This window comes from Delphinus delphis, chromosome X (genome assembly GCF_949987515.2).
Source record: "Delphinus delphis chromosome X, mDelDel1.2, whole genome shotgun sequence".
NCBI classification, from domain to species: domain Eukaryota; kingdom Metazoa; phylum Chordata; class Mammalia; order Artiodactyla; family Delphinidae; genus Delphinus; species Delphinus delphis.
The window spans coordinates 36,481,849-36,501,604 of record NC_082704.1 but is presented as its reverse complement, the minus strand read 5'-3'; the positions used below and the strand labels follow the sequence as shown (position 1 = coordinate 36,501,604).

At 37.9% G+C, this 19,756-nt stretch overlaps 1 protein-coding gene across 1 annotated transcript in view; it reads left to right on the top strand.

The window, feature by feature from the left end:
- Positions 1-19,756, top strand: part of DNAAF6 (dynein axonemal assembly factor 6) — a 33,993-nt gene that overhangs the window by 2,353 nt on the left and 11,884 nt on the right. Inside the window, exons 2-4 of the mRNA XM_060002433.1 lie at positions 2,031-2,094; positions 9,231-9,336; positions 12,267-12,363. Coding sequence (XP_059858416.1) covers positions 2,031-2,094; positions 9,231-9,336; positions 12,267-12,363 — 267 coding nt within the window. The remainder of the gene's footprint in view (positions 1-2,030; positions 2,095-9,230; positions 9,337-12,266; positions 12,364-19,756) is intronic.

The window sequence follows — 19,756 nt, the reverse complement described above, 5'->3', positions numbered from 1 at the left end:
AGAATATAGGAGATTGGGAAGAGAGTATGTCTGTTGTCTCACGAGGGGATCTTAAGACCTTGGGAAATAAGGTTTACCGCTCTGCACAGACAACGTAACAAGGATGTTCTAACTCTCCTACATATTGCAAAGTGGCATGAATTGCAATGATAAATTGCTCGGATAATTGGATGTAGATTCATGGTAGAGGCTGAAATGATATTCTTATAGAAACAATTGCCAGATGGTTTTTAATGTTTTTATTATCCTGGTCCATCTTTTCACTTGAAAATTTTATTTTTAATCATTTATTTTCATTAAGTTAATAAACTGAAACTCCTCCTCTGTTCTGATATACTGATCCAATCATCACTGTCCATGGAGAGCATACCAATTTTTGTCAGGAATGTTCAAGTTTTTATTTCTATGGATTTTAATTTGCTGAGGAAGGAAGCACTCAACAAAACAAGAGGCCCTCAGGTTCCAAAAAATGCTTTACCCTGGTTGACTATTAGTAGTATTAATATTCTCATGATTAATAACTTAAGAAAAGCACGGCAAGTTTACATGACTTTAGTGATTTAAAAGAAAAAAATGTACAGAATATTGTCTTGGGATTTTCACATAAAAATGCCTGTAACACCTTAACAGCAGACATAGCACTTTTGAAGCACCTTTTGGAAAGCAATAGTTACTGTCTCAGAAACCTTTGAAATGTTACAGATTAATTTATAATTTATAGCTGTTGGAATAATTTAGCATAAAAAAGACACAGTTGAGCTTTTCCACCAGCTTTCAAAGACAGACCCTATTCCTCTTGCCCAAACAGGACATTATAACTTGTGTACCTGTCTGAAGTCTTGGGAGATAAGGGCAGGAGCCTGGAAAAGGAGACTTGGAGGTACTAGTTTGCCAGGACCACGCAATAAGAAGTTTTGACTGCCAGCAATGGAGTGAATTGGAGCTGCAGAGTCTGACATCAGCAAGAACAATTAGTAAAAAAAAAAATTGGGATTTCTTGAAGTAGCGAAGAACTCCTGACAGGGACCAATAAGGTGGTAGCCGCTATACTGATGGTGTAATGTGTGTTATGCTTAGCTGAAAAAAGAAAACTGTTCTTCTACTGGTGAGACAGGGGCAGTATGTCTGCTGTTCCTGTCCCATACAGGGGGTATGTCTGCTCGTACAGAAGATGGCAAAATAAACCTGAACTTGCATGAAGACTGAAGTGGTTCAGCATGTATTTGACACTATTAATCTGGCGTTGCTGTTTAAATCCACTAGTTCAGTGTCATGAGGTGATGGGACAAAGAAGTATTTCATATCCACAGTGGAAACAAGTAAAAGCTATTATCAAGACTTTTTGCGGTACGTGGGCCTCTCACTGTTGTGGCCTCTCCCATTGCGAAGCACAGGCTCCGGACGTGCAGGCTCAGTGGCCATGGCTCACAGGCCTAGCCGCTACGCGGCATGTGAGATCTTACCGGACCGGGACACGAACCCGTGTCCCCTGCATCGGCAGGCGGACTGTCAACCACTGCGCCACCAGGGAAGCCCTATTATCAAGACTTTTGAATGAGTTGTTTGATGTCTAAATACTTAGACTCTATTTAGTGGTTTGTTTTTATTTCTATAAAACTTTCCCATACTTCTGTCCCCCATCTAACTATGACCAGACAACTGCCAAAACCCAAAGGGGTCGATGCTCTTATTCTAACACTTGGTTCTAACCTTCAAAGAGTTGAATGTGGCTCATTCCCCTAGCCCCAAGAATACATGATTCACTGGGCTGGAACTGGGGATTTAGTCTGATCAAAGATCAATTCTGCCTTGGGGTCTATTAAACCAAATACTTTTTGAAAGGACGAGGAAAACACATTCAAAATAATACTTGACATCTGTCTCTTGGTTATATAATAGCAATGGGTAATGAAACTGGGAAGCTTAATGAAACTGTAGACGGAAAGCTTATCAAATTTAAAGTATCACTGGTCGTGCAAGTTATACAAGTAGTAATTACAGAATGTTGGACTTTTTTTCCTCTCCTCCAGTCAAATAGTTCATCTGAAATGGGTCCTGGGGATATTGGACCACCAAAAACAGAAGCGCTTAAAGGTAAGTTATTTAATAAAGCATATAGATCAATATAATCAGTATAATCTTTTCTTTGGGAGCAAAATGATAGGGAGAGTAATACTAACACTAGCACTTATCAAAGCTGAACTCAAATAATTGTGAGAACGATGAACAACTATTTACATATAAAGATATTGTTTTTACTCTAGTGTTGCAGGTAAGTTGTTTTTCTGGTAATGGAAATTAATTTGCCTTGAGTTCTTCACATTTTTTGGCATATTTCCTGAGATGGAAAACCAGGACAGTCACTTGTGGTTAGATAACTTTTTTAGTATTTAGGGTCTAGTTACCACGACATTTAACTTCTTCACGTTCTGTGCTGCTATATTCTGGCAATTTCACAGAATTCATTAATTCATTCAATAAATATTTGTTGAGAGCTAATTATGTACCAGGTAGTATGATCATCTCTGAGACTACAATGGAGATCAAAATAGAAAGGTTCCCTGCCCCCATTGAGCTAATAGTCCTTTGGAGAACACAATGAAACAAATAACTACACAATTTTATCTTAAGTTGAAAAGCTTATAAATTAAAGCCCATGGGGTGACTTATAAAGTCACGGGTCCGGTAAACTAGAATAAATATTTTTTGGGTGTTTTCCCAGCATTTTGGCCTATACATTTTCACAGAGTTGAACATTTTGCACATCTTTAAAAATGTAGAAATCTGTAATTCTGTTGGTCGTGATCACAGTTACCAAAGGGTGGACAGGGAGAGGAAATGAAGTACTCTCATCAATTTAGGTAATTGTAAAAGATTTTGTCTGGAAAAATGTTTAATAATGACTAAAATGAGGTCTGAGTGGACAATTTTAAAATTTCAGTTATTCTACATACTCAAGAGCCTATTTGCCTTATTCAAGAGATATTCATTTCACAGAAGACTAGTTCAAATTTGGATGTATTTCTGTGCTGCCTGTATTTCTGATAATGTAGGTCTAATAATCTCTAAATTCTAAGAACAATGAGTCATATGTAAAACATTATATATAAATCTGTAATTATGCTTTACAAAGCCCATGCTAGATGGAAGCAGATCATTTCAAATGAACTGGAAGAATTGAAAACCTGACAATCAGGTGCATTTCTGGGAATGCTTAACAGTAATCAAAATAATGTTCTGCACCTAATGTGGGTCTCCATTTGCTGCCGCAACAGTTGGAACAAATGCAAGCTGGGATTTAGCATGCCTATTTACTTTCTCTTTTTTTTTTAACATCTTTATTAGAGTATAATTGCTTTACAATGTTGTGTCAGTTTCTGCTGTATAACAAAGTGAATCAGCTATACCTATACATATATCCCCATATCTCCTCCCTCTTGCATCTCCCTCCCTCCCACCCTCCCTATCCCACCCCTCTAGGTGGTCACAAAGCACCAAGCTGATCTCCCTGTGCTATGCGGCTGCTTCCCACTAGCTATCTATTTTACATTTGGTAGTGTATATATGTCCATGCCACTCTCTCACTTCGTCCCAGCTTACCCTTCCCTCTCCCTGTGTCCTCAAGTCCATTCTCTATGTTTGCGTCTTTATTCCTGTTCTGCCCCTAGGTTCTTCAGACCCCCTTTTTTTTTTTAGATTCCATATATATGTGTGAGTATACAGTATTTGTTTTTCTCTTTCTGACTTACTTCACTCTTTAGGACAGACTCTAGGTCCATCCACCTCACTACAAATAACTCTAATTTCATTTCTTTTTATGGCTGAGTAATATTCCATTGTATATATGGGCCACATCTTCTTTATCCATTCAACTGTCAATGGACATTTAGGTTGCTTCCATCTCCTGGCTATTGTAAATAGAGCTGCAATGAACATTGTGGCACATGACTCTTTTTGAATTATGGTTTTCTCAGGGTATATGCCCAGTATTGGGATTGCTGGGTCATATGGCAGTTCTATTTTTAGTTTTTTAAGGAACCTCCGTACCCTTCTCCATAGTGGCTGTATCAATTTACATTCCCACAAAGAGTGCAAGAGGGTTCCCTTTTCTCCACATCCTCTCCAGCATTTATTGTTTGTAGATTTTTTGATGATGGCCATTCTGACTGGTGTGAGGTGATACCTCACTGTAGTTTAGATTCGCATTTCTCTAATGATTAGTGATGTTTAGCATCCTTTCATGTGTTCATTGGAAATCTGTATATCTTCTTTGGAGAAATGTCTATTTAGGTCTTCTGCCGATTTTTGGATTGGGCTGTTTGTTTTTTTTTTTGATGTTGAGCTGCATGAGCTGCTTGTAAATTTTGGAGATTAGTCCTTTGTCAGTTGCTTCATTTGCAAATATTTTCTCCCATTCTGAGGGTTTGTCTTTTTGTCTTGTTTATGGTTTCCTTTGCTGTGCTAAAGCTTTGAAGTTTCATTAGGTCCCATTTGTTTTTTTTGTTTTTATTTCCGTTTCTCTAGGAGGTGGGTCAAAAAGGATCTTGCTGTGATTTATGTCATAGAGTGTTCTGCCTATGTTTTCCTCTAAGTTTTATAGTGTCTGGCCTTACATTTAGGTCTTTAATCCATTTTGAGTTTATTTTTGTGTATGGTGTTAGAGAGTGTTCTAGTTTCATTCTTTTACATGTGGCTGTCCAGTTTTCCCAGCACCACTTATTGAAAGGCTGTCTTTTCTTCATTGTATATTCTTGCCTCCTTTATCAAGATAAAGTGCCCATATTTGCATGGGTTTATCTCTGGGCTTTCTATGTTGTTCCATTGATCTATATTTCTTTGTGCCAGTACCATACTGGTTTTGTGCTTTGTTTTTGTGCCAGTACCATACTGTCTTGATTACTGTAGCTTAGTAGTATAGTCTAAAGTCAGGGAGCCTGATTCCTCCAACTCCATTTTTCTTTCTCAAGATTGCTTTGGCTATTCGCGGTCTTTTGTGTTTCCATACAAATTGTGAAATTTTTTGTTCTAGTTCTGTGAAAAAGGCCTTTGGTAGTTTGACAGGGATTGCACTGAATCTGTAGATTGCTTTGGGTAGTATAGTCATTTTCACAATGTTGATTCTTCCAATCCAAGAACATGGTATATCTCTCCATCTGTTTCTATCATCTCTAATTTCTTTCATCAGTGTCTTATAGTTTTCTGCATACAGGAGTTTTGTGTCCTTAGGTAGGTTTATTCCTAGGTATTTTATTCTTCTTGTTACAATGGTAAATGGGAGTGTTTCCTTAATTTCTCTTTCAGATTTTTCATCATTAGTGTATAGGAATGCAAGAGATTTCTGTGCATTAATTTTGTATCCTGCTACTCTACCAAATTCATTGATTAGCTCTACTAGTTTTCTGGTAGCAGCTTTAGGATTCTCTATGTGTAGTATCATGTCATCTGCAAGCAGTGACAGCTTTACTTCTTCTTTTCTGATTTGGATTCCTTTTATTTCTTTTTCTTCTCTGATTGCTGTGGCTAAAACTTCCAAAACTCTGTTGAATAAGAGTGGTGAGAGTGGACAATCTTGTCTTATTCCTGATCTTAGTGGAAATGGTTTCAGTTTTTCACCATTGAGAATGATGTTGGCTGTGGGTTTGTCATATATGGCCTTTATTATGTTGAGGTAAGTTCCTCCATGCCTACTTTCTGGAGAGGTTTTATCACGAATGAGTGTTGAATTTTGTCAAAAGCTTTTTCTGCATCTATTGAGATGATCATATGGTTTTTATCATTCAATTTGTTAATATGGTGTATCACATTGATTGATTTGCATATATTGAAGAATCCTTGCATTCCTGGAATAAACCCCACTTGATCATGGTTTATGATCCGTTTAATGTGCTGTTGGATTCTGTTTGCTAGTATTTTGTTGAGGATTTTGCATCTATGTTCATCAGTGATATTGGCCTGTAGTTTTCTTTCTTTGTGACATATTTGTCTGGTTTTGGTATCAGGGTGATGGTGACCTCGTAGAATGAGTTTGGGACTGTTCCTCCCTCTGCTATATTTTTGGAAGAGTTTGAGAAGGATAGGTGTTAGCTCTCTCTAAATGTTTCATAGAATTCACCCATGAAGCAATCTGGTCCTGGGCTTTTGTTGGAAGATTTTTAATCACAGTTTCAATTCCAGTGCTTGTGATTGGTCTGTTTATATTTTCTATTTCTTCCTGGTTCAGTCTCGGAAGGTTGTGCATTTCTAAGAATTTGTCCATTTCTTCCAGGTTGTCCATTTTATTGGCATAGAGCTGCTTGTATTAATCACTCATGATCCTTTGAATTTCTGCCAGGTCAGTTGTTACTTCCCCTTTTTCATTTCTAATTCTGTTGATTTGAGTCTTCTCCCTTTTTTTCTTGATGAGTCTGGCTAATGGTTTATCAATTTTGTTTATCTTCTCAAAGAACCAGCTTCTAGTTTTATTGATCTTTGCTATTGTTTCCTTCATTTCTTTTTCATTTATTTCTGATCTGATCTTTATGATTTCTTTCCTTCTGCTACCTTTGGGGTTTTTTGTTCTTCTTTCTCTAATTGCTTTAGGTGTAAGGTTAGGTTGTTTATTTGAGATGTTTCTTATTTCTTAAGTTAGGGTTGTATTGGTATAAACTTCCCTCTTAGAGCTGCTTTTCCTGCGTCCCATAGGTTTTGGGCCGTCGTGTTTTCATTATTGTTTGTTTCTAGGTATTTTTTGATTTCCTTTTTGATTTCTTCAGTAATCTCTTAGTTATTTAGTAGTGTATTGTTTAGCCTTCATGTGTTTGTATTTTTTACAGATTTTTCCTGTAATGGATATCTAGTCTCATAGCGTTGTGGTCGGAAAAGATACTTGATACGATTTCAGTTTTCTTAAATATACCAAGGCTTGATTTGTGACCCAAGATATGGTCTATCCTGGAGAATGTTCTATGAGCACTTGAGAAGAAAGTATATTCTGTTGTTTTTGGATGGAATGTCCTATAAATATCAATTAAGTCTATCTGGTCTAATGTGTCTTTTAATGTTTGTGTTTCCTTATTTATTTTCATTTTGGTTGATCTGTCCGTTGGTGACAGTGAGGTGTTTAAGTTCCCTACTATTATTGTGTTACTGTCGATTTCCCCTTTTATGGCTGTTAGTATTTGCCTTATGTATTGATGTGCTCCTATGTTGGGTGCATAAATATTCACAATTGTTATATCTTCTTCTTGGATTGATCCCTTGATCATTATGTAGTGTCCTTCTTTTTATTCTGCTCTGTGGTAGTTATTTCCACTATTTGATCTTCCAGGTCACTCATCCATTCTTCTGCCTCAGTTATTCTGCTATTGATTCCTTCTAGAGAATTTTTAATTTCATTTACTGTGTTGTTCGTCATTGTTTGCTCTTTAGTTCTTCTAGGTCCTTGTTAAATGTTTCTTGTATTTTCTCCATTCTATTTCCAAGATTTTGGATCATGTTTACTATCATTACTCTGAATTCTTCTTCAGGTAGACTGCCTATTTCCTCTTCATTTTTTGGTCTGGTGGGTTTTTATTTTGCTCTTTCCTCTGCTGCATATTTCTCATCTTCTCATTTTGCTTAACTTACCGTGTTTGGGGTCTCCTTTTCACAGGCTGCAGGTTCGTAGTTCCCATTGTTTTCGGTGTCTGCCCCCAGTGTCTAAGGTTGATTCAATGGGTTGTTTAGGCTTCCTGGTGGAGGGGGCTGGGGCCTGTGTTCTGGTGGATGAGGGTGGATCTTGTCTTTCTGGTGGGCAGGACCACGTCTGGTGGTGTGTTTTGGGGTGTCTGTGAACTTATTATGATTTTAGGCAGCCTCTCTGCTAATGGGCAGGGTTGTGTTCCTGTCTTGCTAGTTGTTTGGCATGGGGTGTCCAGCACTGGAGCTTGCTGGTCGTTGAGTGGAGCTGTGTCTTAGCGTTGAGTTGGAGATCTCTGGGAGAGCTCTCGCCGTTTGATATTACGTGGAGCCAGGTGGTCTCTGGTGGTCCAGAACTCGGCTCTCCCACCTCAGAGGCTCAGGCCTGACACCCAGCTGGAGCATCAAGACCCTTTCAGCCACACAGCCAGGTACATGGGGATTTTTTGGCCTTTGGGAAGTCTGATGTCTTCTGCCAGCATTCAGTAGATGTTCTGTAGGAGTTGTTCCACATGTAGATGTATTTCTGACGTATTTGTGGGGAGGAAGTTGATCTCCACGTCTTACTCCTCCGCCATCTTGAAGGTCCTCTGAATGGTTAAACTTTACTGCTACTATTGGAGGGACTCCTGAGGAGGCAGGGGGTGGCTGTGGCTCACTGTGGGGACGAAGACACTGGCAGCAACTGCTCTGGCAAGTACTCATTGGTGTGAGCCCCCATTTACTTTCAAACATTTAAATATGACATGTAGAAACCCCAGGCATGTGCTCAGTTGACATAAAGGACAAATGAGAGAGATTTTCTTTAGAGCCCATGTCTATATGAGGAAAATAATGGATTAAAAATGATCATTGTCTCTACTGTTTTCAGTTTCTTTCACTGATAATATTTTTAAAGAACTATGTCAGGCTTGCACGGAAAAGGTATCAAGGGACTTTTAAATAGTAAAACACAAGGCAAGATAAAGTATTTCTATCCAAATCAGATTGATTGCATGTTTGATTTGTTCTTTTATGTAAAAATATTTTACGTATGATCCTATTTGTTTCTGAAAAAATGTGTAATATTTCTTTGCATATATGTTGTATATAATATATATTTTATACACAATATGTTATGTTATGTACTAAATATTTGTATATTATATGTTTTATATGTGTATATACACATATATGTATATATATTTCTGTAGATATAGATATAGATATACGCACATATACAGAGAGAGAGAGAGAGAGAGAGAGAGACTGGAAAGATGTACACCAGAATGCTATCATTGATCATCTCTGGGTGGTTAGAATGTAGATTATTTTATTTTCTTCTTTTTGCTTATATGTGTTTTCCAAATTTTCTACAATTATTATTACAACTCTTCAATGTATTGGCTGTGTGTTGATTAAAAATTTAAGTCAATTGTTACGAATTTAGCTTCTCTGACCAAAAACCAAGCTAGCGATTACAAATAGAAAATATTTCACTTCAGTGATCCCAAACTTAGTGTGAAGAAGAACAGGAGAAATTTCAAGGGGTAAAACAGGCAAAAGCTTCAACTTTATCTTCCCTTTCTTCACAGTCATCCCTCAAACAAGTGATGAAAATAGTGAGCACATCTGGAATCCGGAGGAGGTTCCAGAAGGGGCAGAGTACCATGATGTGTGGGATATTAGAGAAACACCAGAGTAAGTCAAATGAAGCCAGGAACATGTTTTTTGGGGTTTAAGTTAGATGTGTCATCTGATACCAGTCTGTTTTTGACAAGATTCATAATGTAACTTCTACCACATAAAAGGTAAAACTATGGTGACACACAGAAGGCATGTGTAATTGATGAGTTTTTTCCTTCTAGAGCAGAAACAAATATTAAGACATAATACCTTTCTTTCAGTTATTATCTAACAAAAAGTGAAAAGTAGTCATTTCCATTATCAATTTATATTTAATATCATTTAGTTGTATAATGTGGAAGTAACAGTGGGTAAAACCAGCCCATTAAATTACAAGCATTCATACAAACTAAATTATTATGCCATGTTTTTGTGTCAAAGACTTGCTTTTAATTACTCAGTGTTCCACAATTTCAGTAAAAGGCTATGTTCTGCCACCAATTATCAGCTGTTACCTGGACTAATTTACTAGTTATTTTAGGATTATGTTTAGTATATTGTGCAAGCAGGATTAAAGGCTTGCTTTCTAGTCTTTTAGTAGAAATTATAAATATGAATTTTAGAATTATCATAAAAAGCCTTTCGTACGAATAAGTGAAATCACTCATACTGTTAAGGATTAAAGTGTGTTTACATACATAATTGAAATTAATGATTAAATACACTAAGCTTTAAATATGTATTTTAAAATAAAATCTTGTTTGAATATTTAGAATAGCTTGAAAAACAAAGGCAATATTTATTAAATTATAGTGTGCTTTATGATGTCTTGAAAACTTCTATGGCAAATGATCTGAGAACTTTTCTAATTCTGACTGTAAAACTGTGTCCAATGCTTAAAAAAAAAAAAACGATGCTTCTATCTTCTATGTCAGTTCTGAAAATAGAAGCAGTGGGAGACTGCAGATAATTAACTAGAGAAAAAGTGTCCAGCTTTCAAATAAACAATGTAAAAAAAAGTAAACCTCATAAAAAAAGGGGATTTTAAAACATTTCTGTCTGCATCTTAAGTATGAAGGGAATGAATCCCAGGTTATGTTTATACAGTGCCCACACATCCCTGTGAAAGGTAAGATTTAAGTCATTCATTTGTCACATAGTTTAATGAATGTCAAACATCCATATGTGGCAAGCTCCAAATCTGAGAAAATTTTAATTTTTCATCCTGATGTTTGATGTTCTGTAGAAAGAACATCCCTCAAAGCTTTAAATGAACAAGAACTCCAGTCAGGATATGAAGAAAATTGCTTTATAAGATTTTTTAATCTCTATTTTCTATGTTATGCAAATACATTTCGAACTGTCCCAATTGGTAAAGAAGAAAATGGGTAAAGAAGGTGAACAGGCAGATCACAAAAGAAGAATCACAAGTTACCAAATAAAAAATAATAAGGGCCTGAGCTAAGTCACTGGCCTTGGAGAGAAATATGAGGGTCTTTATTTGAGAGATATTTGAAGGAAGATTTGGTATTTGATTAGATATAATGAATGAGAGAAAAGCAGTAGCTAGAGCAAATCCATGTGGGAGTCCTGGGCATATAGATCAATATCTTTCTGTTTTGTTTTAACTTGGCTTCACCTTTGTGAATACCTGGTAGCTGTTACAGTCTATTAAGAAAAAAGTGTCCTATCTCAAATAGCTATTTACTGTTAGCCCTATTCCAACTCAGAGAAGTCCCTCTTTCATCCTTGGGCATTCCTATTTGCAAGTGGTCAGAAGTTCAATGTCTCCAGATACAATTTTCCAACCGCCTACTACATACATTTGCCTGGATGTCCCAAGGCACCTCACATTCCACACACCCTAAACCAAACTCACCATTTCCCCTCCACCTACATTCCCAATCACAGTTAGTGGCTTCACTGTTCACCCAGTCACCCAAGCGAGTAACCTCAGCATCATCTTGGATGCTTTCCTCTCATTCATTATATCTAGTCAAATACCAAATCTTCCTTCAAATATTTGTAAATGTTTACTTACTTCATTCCATCTAAAAAGATAGTGTAGGGACTTCCCTGGCGGTCCAGTGGTTAAGGTTCTGTGCTTCCAGTGCAGGGGGTGTGGGTTCAATCAGGGAACTAAGATCCCACATGCTGTGCAGTGCGACCAAAATAAATAAATAAATAAAATTAAAATTAAAAAATAAAAAGATATAGTTCATTATGGCTGGGGGTTTCTATAAACCACTCTATCCCTGGGGTCCCAAATTTGGGGGCAAGGAAAGATTTATGAATTGTCATGTGTGAGGTGAAATACCAGGAAAACCTTTCACTGAACTAAGAATTCTGTAGGACTAAATTCTAAACACTATAGTTGTACCGGTGCTGACTACACTACCAGTGTTTCTACTGTAGAATTTTTGAGGTAGAAAACACAATAGAGATCATTTAGTTCAAACCCACCCCCTCCCATAAATTGTACAAATCCGGAAGCTGAGCACATGAGTTTGTGACTTGACCAAGATCACACAGTTAATGACAGAAAGAGTACGAAACCTGGATTTTCTAACTCTACTCTGAGGCTTAAATTTAACAGAGGAATGCTTCCATCTATCCATCAAACCCTGGATTATGGGCTCACTATTCTTCTGAGCCATTGTTTTCCAGGAAAGGACCTTCCTTTTTTCTTCTGCTTTTACTCTTATTAGAATCTTGTTAGAAGTTCCCTCAATCTATTTTATTTGTATAGCTCTGAAATAGTCAAGCTTTATTTTTAGAAACCAGTATACACAACATAAATCCTGACAGTGTTAGGTATTTTTGACTGAATTTCTAGACTTTTCTTCCCTTATATTCTGCTACATGCCTGAAAAACTGCAAGCACTTTATTTATTTTGTCCTTTTATTTTTTGTAATAGCATGTCCTCATAAGTTTCTAGTTTTCTGCTCTGTGACAGGAAATTGCTCTTTCATTTGAGTCTCTATATTGCTGGCTTTTTTTTCAGATATGAAATTGTGTTCAAACAGAAGGTGGGAACTGAAGATATGTTCCTAGGATTGACCAGAAAGGACCCTTCAACTGCGTGTTGTAAGGATCTAGTGGTAAGCCTCTCCCCTCTTCCCCATTTTCCATTTGACCATTATAGTTAAATTGACTGTTGTATACATAATACCATAGGCAAGGCTGTAAACCCTTTAAAAATAGTGGTTGCTATGTTTGAGGTACTAAGGGAATAATAGGATAGACAGTTTAAAATTGGCAAACATGTACAAAATAAACTAAGTTTACACATGTGGATAAGATTTACAAATAAACAGAATCATATGACATAACGCACTACTTCTAGTCCTAATAAAACTGCCCAATCTGGACTGAATTTTCTTTCATCCTAGTTCTGTCCCATACATGTCATCTGATTGGTTATTAATTTCTGATGAGTGACAGTCAATCAAAAAGTAATATTTCCTTCCCTGAATCGGTCTTATCTCTTATATCTGTATTTCTTTAATGACTCAACTTACATTGGGGGACATAAAAGGGGATTTTTTTTCTTAAATTTTGGATCTGAACTACTGACTTAACCCTCTCAAAAGACATCCAAAATGTTACTTGGCTCCCTTGTCTGAATGACACTACAGCATGTTGAAGAGCATCCTTTGCCAAGCCACTGTTTCTGTATAATAACAGTAGCGATACCAACAATATCAATAAGACTTCCTTACTGGGCCTAACCAAGAGTGTGGAATGCAACTCACTTTGGCAATATACACTAGTAATTCTGGTGTTTGGTGCTGGGAATTTATTTTTTGAGATCAGGGGCTGTGCATCTGTATTTTCCCCTCCCTCTCTTATAATACTCTACAACACAGAGTACTGAAGTACCCATAGGAGATGCTTAATATTTTTCCTGAAGCAAAAGATAAATGCATTCTCTCTTTTGCATAAACTTCAGGCTTTCTCTTATTAGCAAAATCTAAGACATTCAGTTGGATCACATAACATAATAGGAATAGCGTCTTTAAGGACCTCAGGAGATTTTTCAAACTTAATGAGTTAAGGTTTCAAGTGATCTTGAAGTAATTAGCTCCCAGGGTTTTACCAGTAATATTCAAATTTCTCTCTCTTAAATGACTGTAGGATTATGTTTTTGATGTTTGGTATTGCGGATTACTCTAAACTCTAAAGAAATTCTAGGCCCTAAATAAATAAAACTGTTGTGAGCCTTTCCATTTCCCTCATGCAGCTTGCTCCCAGCATTAATAATAAAGGTATGCTGAATGAAGAATCTTGGAAACTAAATCACACCTCAGAGTAGGAGTACACAATTTATCTAAAACTCAACATGTATGTACAGAAAAAGACTTGATCCCTCCCTCTAATGAGCTTATAATTGACTGGGGAGACTAAACTAACATAAATGAACCCATTTTATTATTAACAATTAAATTCAGTGTTGACAATTTTAAGTTTGCCAGGAGTTCAGACGGTTTGGGTAAGACATGGACACCTTTGAATGCCAGAAACAGATGAAACATTTGTTGGTGCCATGGCACTTCACCACATGTATAGCATTCTTTTCCTCTTTCTTTTTCTTCATACATTCAATCTTTAAATACTACTACATACCAGACACTGTCCTAAGTACTAGGGATACAAAGACAAATAAGAAACAGTCAATTACCCTCAAGGAATTTACAGGTAATGAGATGGACACCTAAAAAGTCATTGCAGTTCACTATGGCAAGTACATATTTAGAGGCATATACCAGGTACGTGGTGACATGAAGCAGAAAGGGCAGAAGGGGATCAACACCAGGTGGATAGGATTTCTCCAGTGGACAGCATTCCAAGAAGGGCATTCCAAACAGAGGTAAGAGCACATGGAAAGGTATCCAGGCATGAAATAGCATGACCTATTTGGGTAAGCATTGAGTGTAACAAGAGTAAAGAATAATTGTGGACAGTGGTGTACTGGTAAGCTGTCCCTCAAAAAGGAAAAAAGAAAACAGATCTGCGCTTGAATTTTATCCTATAGGCATATTAATGATGACACCCACTGTCATTGCTTAACCCTGCTGGGAAGACTCCGACTGCAGAGGTTAATGACCTCATCTCAGATATTTCTGGCACAATTTTTAAGCTTATTATTCCTGTTAATAATATGGCATTTTTTCAACTCTAAGACATCATCAAATTGTAGATGTGCCATTTGTTTAGTAACATAGGAAAAATAGGTATACTACTATATTAAATATGCACATTGTGTGATTCATCCCAATAACAGAAACATAAAAATGTGAGGAAAATTACACCTTAGAATTGGCTAAATATGTTATTTGGGTCCTGGACCTGGTCTCTATGTAACAATCTGACCCAGAGACTTTAAGAAGAAGCCCTCTGCTTAAGCTGAGGAAGGTAATAGGAACGCAAACAATCTGTTTAAATACAAGAACTGATTTGGGGTTTAAAAATTTACAAGAACCGCCTTTCCTTTACCCTCCCCAGACTCCAAATAAGAAAGCAAGATTTATGAGTCCTAAATCAAAGTGTTGATCCTAAACAAAATTCTGAGTTAAGAATATGTATGTCTTCAGCAAACCTTCCATCTTTTCCTTCTAACCCCAACCCAGAGAGTTCCATTATCCAAATTATGCCTGCTGCTCTACTCCTGAGTTTGTAGTTACCAAGCTTCCCGTGCCTTAATCTATATTTGGGCATTTTATTTTCTAAATAAAAACTGTATATATTTAAAGTATACAATATATTGATTTGATATACATATACATAGTGAAATGATTACTACAGTCAAGCTGATTAACATATCATCTCTTCACATACCATTTGTGTGTGTGGGTGTGTGTGGTGATAGCACCTGAAATCTACCCTTAGCAATTTCCCAATATTCAATACAGTATTATTAACTATTGTCATCATGCTGTACATTAATTTTAGAGCTAGAACTAAGCCAGTGGTTTGCAGGTTTGTTTTGTTTTGCTTTTAGCTGCCAAGTCTTTTCTTCAAACAAAATTCTGTGAGAAAGCCTAACATATAAAACACGTACTACTGCCTTGGTTAAAAGGGTGCTATCATCTATGAGACAGCTCCTAGGAGAAAAACTGAGGCTCTTTGTAACACAGTTTGAAAGTGTTGATTTAGACTTTCCTCCTTATATTACAGTTGGGAAAATAAGGTCATGCTTACAATGCCTCTTACACTGATATAAGAGAGTCTAGAGGGCGTTTCCTCCTAGGTGACATGCATGTTTTTCCTTAAACTTCATGAGTAGAATGCCTCTGTCTTATTTTATTTTATCTTAAATTATATTTTCTCTTTTATCTTCTATACTCTCCATCCCTCCCCACAAGACTTCTACTATAATGGATTTGATACATATCCTTGAATACATATTTATCATTGTTTTCTGTAATTTTTAAAATTCAACAAATACTTATTGAGCATTTACTACAGGCCAGACACTTGACATACAGTGTTGAACAAAATAGATATAAGGTTCTCCTTCTCTGCAGGTGCTTAACTGTTAAGAGGTCAAATAGTCCATAAGCAGCAGCACATATTTTCATAGATCCATCCGATAAGGAAACAAGTCCAAAAGGATATAGTTTATTACTTATACAGACGGCATAAGCAAGATCAGCATGGTATCAGCTCCCCATGTCCCTTTGCCCCACAGGACAACATTGAACTACAGGAGCCAGATGACAGGTGACACAAGTAGTGGGGCACTCTTGCTGAAGAGCCAACTATAGACTGCAGCTAAGCTGTTTAACAGCCTGCCTCTATACCCAGGGGAAGGGAGGTGGAAAATCCTATGCCTCATTGAAACATCATGGCATCCTCCTGCAAGATAGGGAGCCTCCAAGGTCGAAAGACAGATAAGAAACAGCCTTGAGGCAACTCCTCACAAGACTGCCTATCTTCTCATGCTGTAAGAGAATCACAGGATGTTCTGCCAAGACCTAGGGCAGACTGAAGTTGAGCCTTGCTTACGTGGCCTATGTGAATAGTGCACAGTTGCCAGAATGCCATAGTGGAGCCATTTCCCTACATTTACAGCCCATAAATAAAAGTTTCTATCCTGATTGTCTTCACTTAACATGATATAGTAACAGAAAACAATTTATATAATGCTTACTATGTGCCAGGCATTTCTCTAGGAACTTTGCACATAGTAACTCATTATTCCCATGCCAAAACTCTATGAAATAAGTGCTGTTATCCCCATTTTACAAATGAGGTTACTGAAGCACAAGGAAGTTAAATAACTTGCTTAAGGTCACACATTTAAACTCTGGCAGAACTACGATTTGAATCCAGGCAGTTTGAATTTGATAGAAGTGATATGGGTACAAAAAAGAGGAAATCCAAGCAGACTTCACAAAACAGGTGGGATGTGATGACATTTGAGGAACATAATAGTTTGCCAGGGTGGAACAGCTGTCTAAGCAGAGTAAACAGAATAAGCAAAGGCATAGTGCTGTGAAAGTATATGATGTGTTTTGAGAACTATATGTGATGTTCTTGGAGCCCCAGAATGCACTGGTGTGGAGTAATAAAAGATAAAACAGAATACCCAGCTTAGAGGTAGTTGTAAAAGTCTTTGAATATCATACCATATGCTGTGGACTGAATCATGTCCCCCACCCCCCACCCCCGGCAATTCATATGTTGAAGCCCTAACTCCCAGTGTGATGGTATTCAGAGATGGAGCCTTTGGGAGGTAATTAGGTTTAGATGAGGTCACATGTGTGGGGCCCTCATGATGATATTACTGCCCTTATACAAAGAGATACCAGAGCGCTTGCCCTGCTTGCTTTCTATCCCTGCCATGTGAGCACGGTGAAAAGGCAGCCAGAAAGAGAGCTCTCGCCAGAAGCCAACCATGCTGGCATGTCTGGCATTCTCAGACTTTCCAGTCTATAGTATTTTGTTATGGCAGCCCAAGCAGACTAAGATACCATGAAATTTGGACTTATTTTGTGGGCATTAGAGATCCTCGACGTTTTAAAGTAAGTGAGTTAAACAAGTAGATGTGTATTTCAGAGCAATTCTAGTTGTTGGTGGAGATTATGGTAAGAGATGAGTGTGAGTTTGGGAGACTGGTGATAGGAAAACCAGTTGATAGACAGTTGCACTAATTCAGGTAAGAGAAGTAAGAGCCTGGACTATGGCAGTGGAGATAGAGAGGAAAGAATGGTTTCAGTAAACATTTTGGAGGTACAGTTGACCCTTAAACAATGCAGGGGTTAGGGGCACCTACCCTCCACACAGTCAGAAATCTGCTTCTAACTTTATGGTTGGCCCTCCACATCTGTGGTTCTGCATCCATGGATTCAACCAACTGTAGATGTGTAGTATGTATTTATTGAAAAACAAAACACATATAAGTGGACCCACACAGTTCAAACCCAGTGTTGTTCAAGGATCCACGGTAGTATCGACAGGATTTAGAAAGTGGTTGAATGTGATATGTAAGGGAGAAACAGGAGTCAGATTTCTAGCTTGAGTGACTAGGTGAATGGTGATGGCATTAATCGAGATATGGGGAGGTAAAGTGGTTTATATCTGGATGGTAATCTTAGAGATGTTTTTTATTCATATTTGCTCATCTGAATTTTCTATATTTTTTACAACTACTATTACTTTTGGAATGAGAGTAAACAAAGGTGGTTTTGTTTGTGTTGTAGGGATCAGGTATGGAATGCAAAAGAGAAAGAAGACAAAGTTCTATAAGAAAAATATTAAGTTCGGGTAATATTGAGTTTGAAGTGCCTGTAGAAAATCTTGTTGGATGTGTCCAGCAGGCTGTTAGAAATACAAGTCTCTATGGAATTCAAAGACAGAGACTAGAGATGTTGATTTTCAGAGTTGGTGTTTGCTCTCTGCAGGGGTTAGAATATAATACCACAGAGTGCTGGCTTTCATCAGGCTTGGAATGAAGTAGAACTGTTTTTAAGTAACATGTGTATGTTTGGAGAGGGGGAGGAGTTGAGGGGGATACTAGGAAACTTGCAGAAATGGGTCTAACCAGGGACAGAATAAATGGCCCTTGGGACGGGGTCAACAATCAGAGACAAAGTTCTAACAGACATTGTAAATTCTAACTCAAGTTCCAGGCTAGGTATTGAAAACTAAGAGACATCGACTCAATGAAATGAGGTTGGAATTGTGACATGGCTTTAGAAATGCAAACAATGGGCTTCCCTGGTGGCACAGTGGTTGAGAGTCCGCCTGCCAAAGCAGGGGACATGGGTTCAAGCCCTGGTCCGGGAAGATCCCACATGCCGCGGAGCAACTAGGCCCGCGCCCCACAACTACTGAGCCTGTGCTCTAGAGCCCGGGGGCCACAGCTACTGAGCCTGTGTGCCGCAACTATTGAAGCCCACGCATCTGGAGCCCGTGCTCTGCAGCGAGAGGGGCCACCACAGTGAGAAGCCCATGCACCGCAGCGAAGAGTAGCCCCCGCTCGCCCCAACTAGAGAAAGCCCGCGTGCAGCAACGAAGACCCAACGCAGCCAAAAATAAAAAATAAATAAATTTATTAAAAAAAAAAAAGAAATGCAAACAATGATGATGGAGAAGCCAAAAAGCTGTCCTAGAAACAAGGTGGGAAGAATGGGAACCTGCCTACCCCTGAGAAACAGGGATTACTGAGGTACCTGACCTCTTGGGTGCCAGTTGGGGAGAGTGGAAAAGGAATTTTAGGTATCAAAGATATGTAAGCAGATAGCCTGGCTTCCCCATAGGACTATTTGTGGCAGAAATGGGGATGGGTGAGTGGGGAAGTAGGTCAGTGGATTTCCATTTTCACCCATGGGTGTTTAACAGCACACTATCTCTAAAATCCAAAAATGAATGGGGCTAGGTTTGTTGATATTCTGCCAAATGGCCCATCATTTGTCCTAGGAGCGGGGACAAACCTGCAGATGGCTTGATACTCTTTTTGAGCTGCCATGGATACATAATATTTTGGTGCTCCTACTATAATGGATCTATATTGATAAGGGGACATGTTAATGTGACTAAAAACAAGCCATTAAGCCTCTTTTTATTTTTCATTGTCACCTCCTCACTGGGATATGAGCCTTACTCCATCTTTAAACCTCACTGGGAACGGGGTGAGAGTCAGGGATGGCATAGGAGTCAGTCACCATCTGGCAGACACAATCAAGAGTCACATGTTTTATCACACATATTCATCTCAGAAAGAGCTATCAATCATTCTGAGCAAAGTGTCTGCATGTCCTCTAAGAATTCACTTCTTTCTTTAATGGCATGCTTCTCAAATCCCGATTTCTCTGTTAAGGTTAAAACAGTCGTTTTCATTTACTTCTTATGAATAAATAGATTTGGCTGCTTGAAAATGGAGTGGATTCTCTTTCCCATTTAAAATTCTGGAGGATGGACACCTTTTTATGGTAGGCTTTCTGATTATGCTAACCTTACCTGACTGGTTATTTATCAGACTGTGTGTCA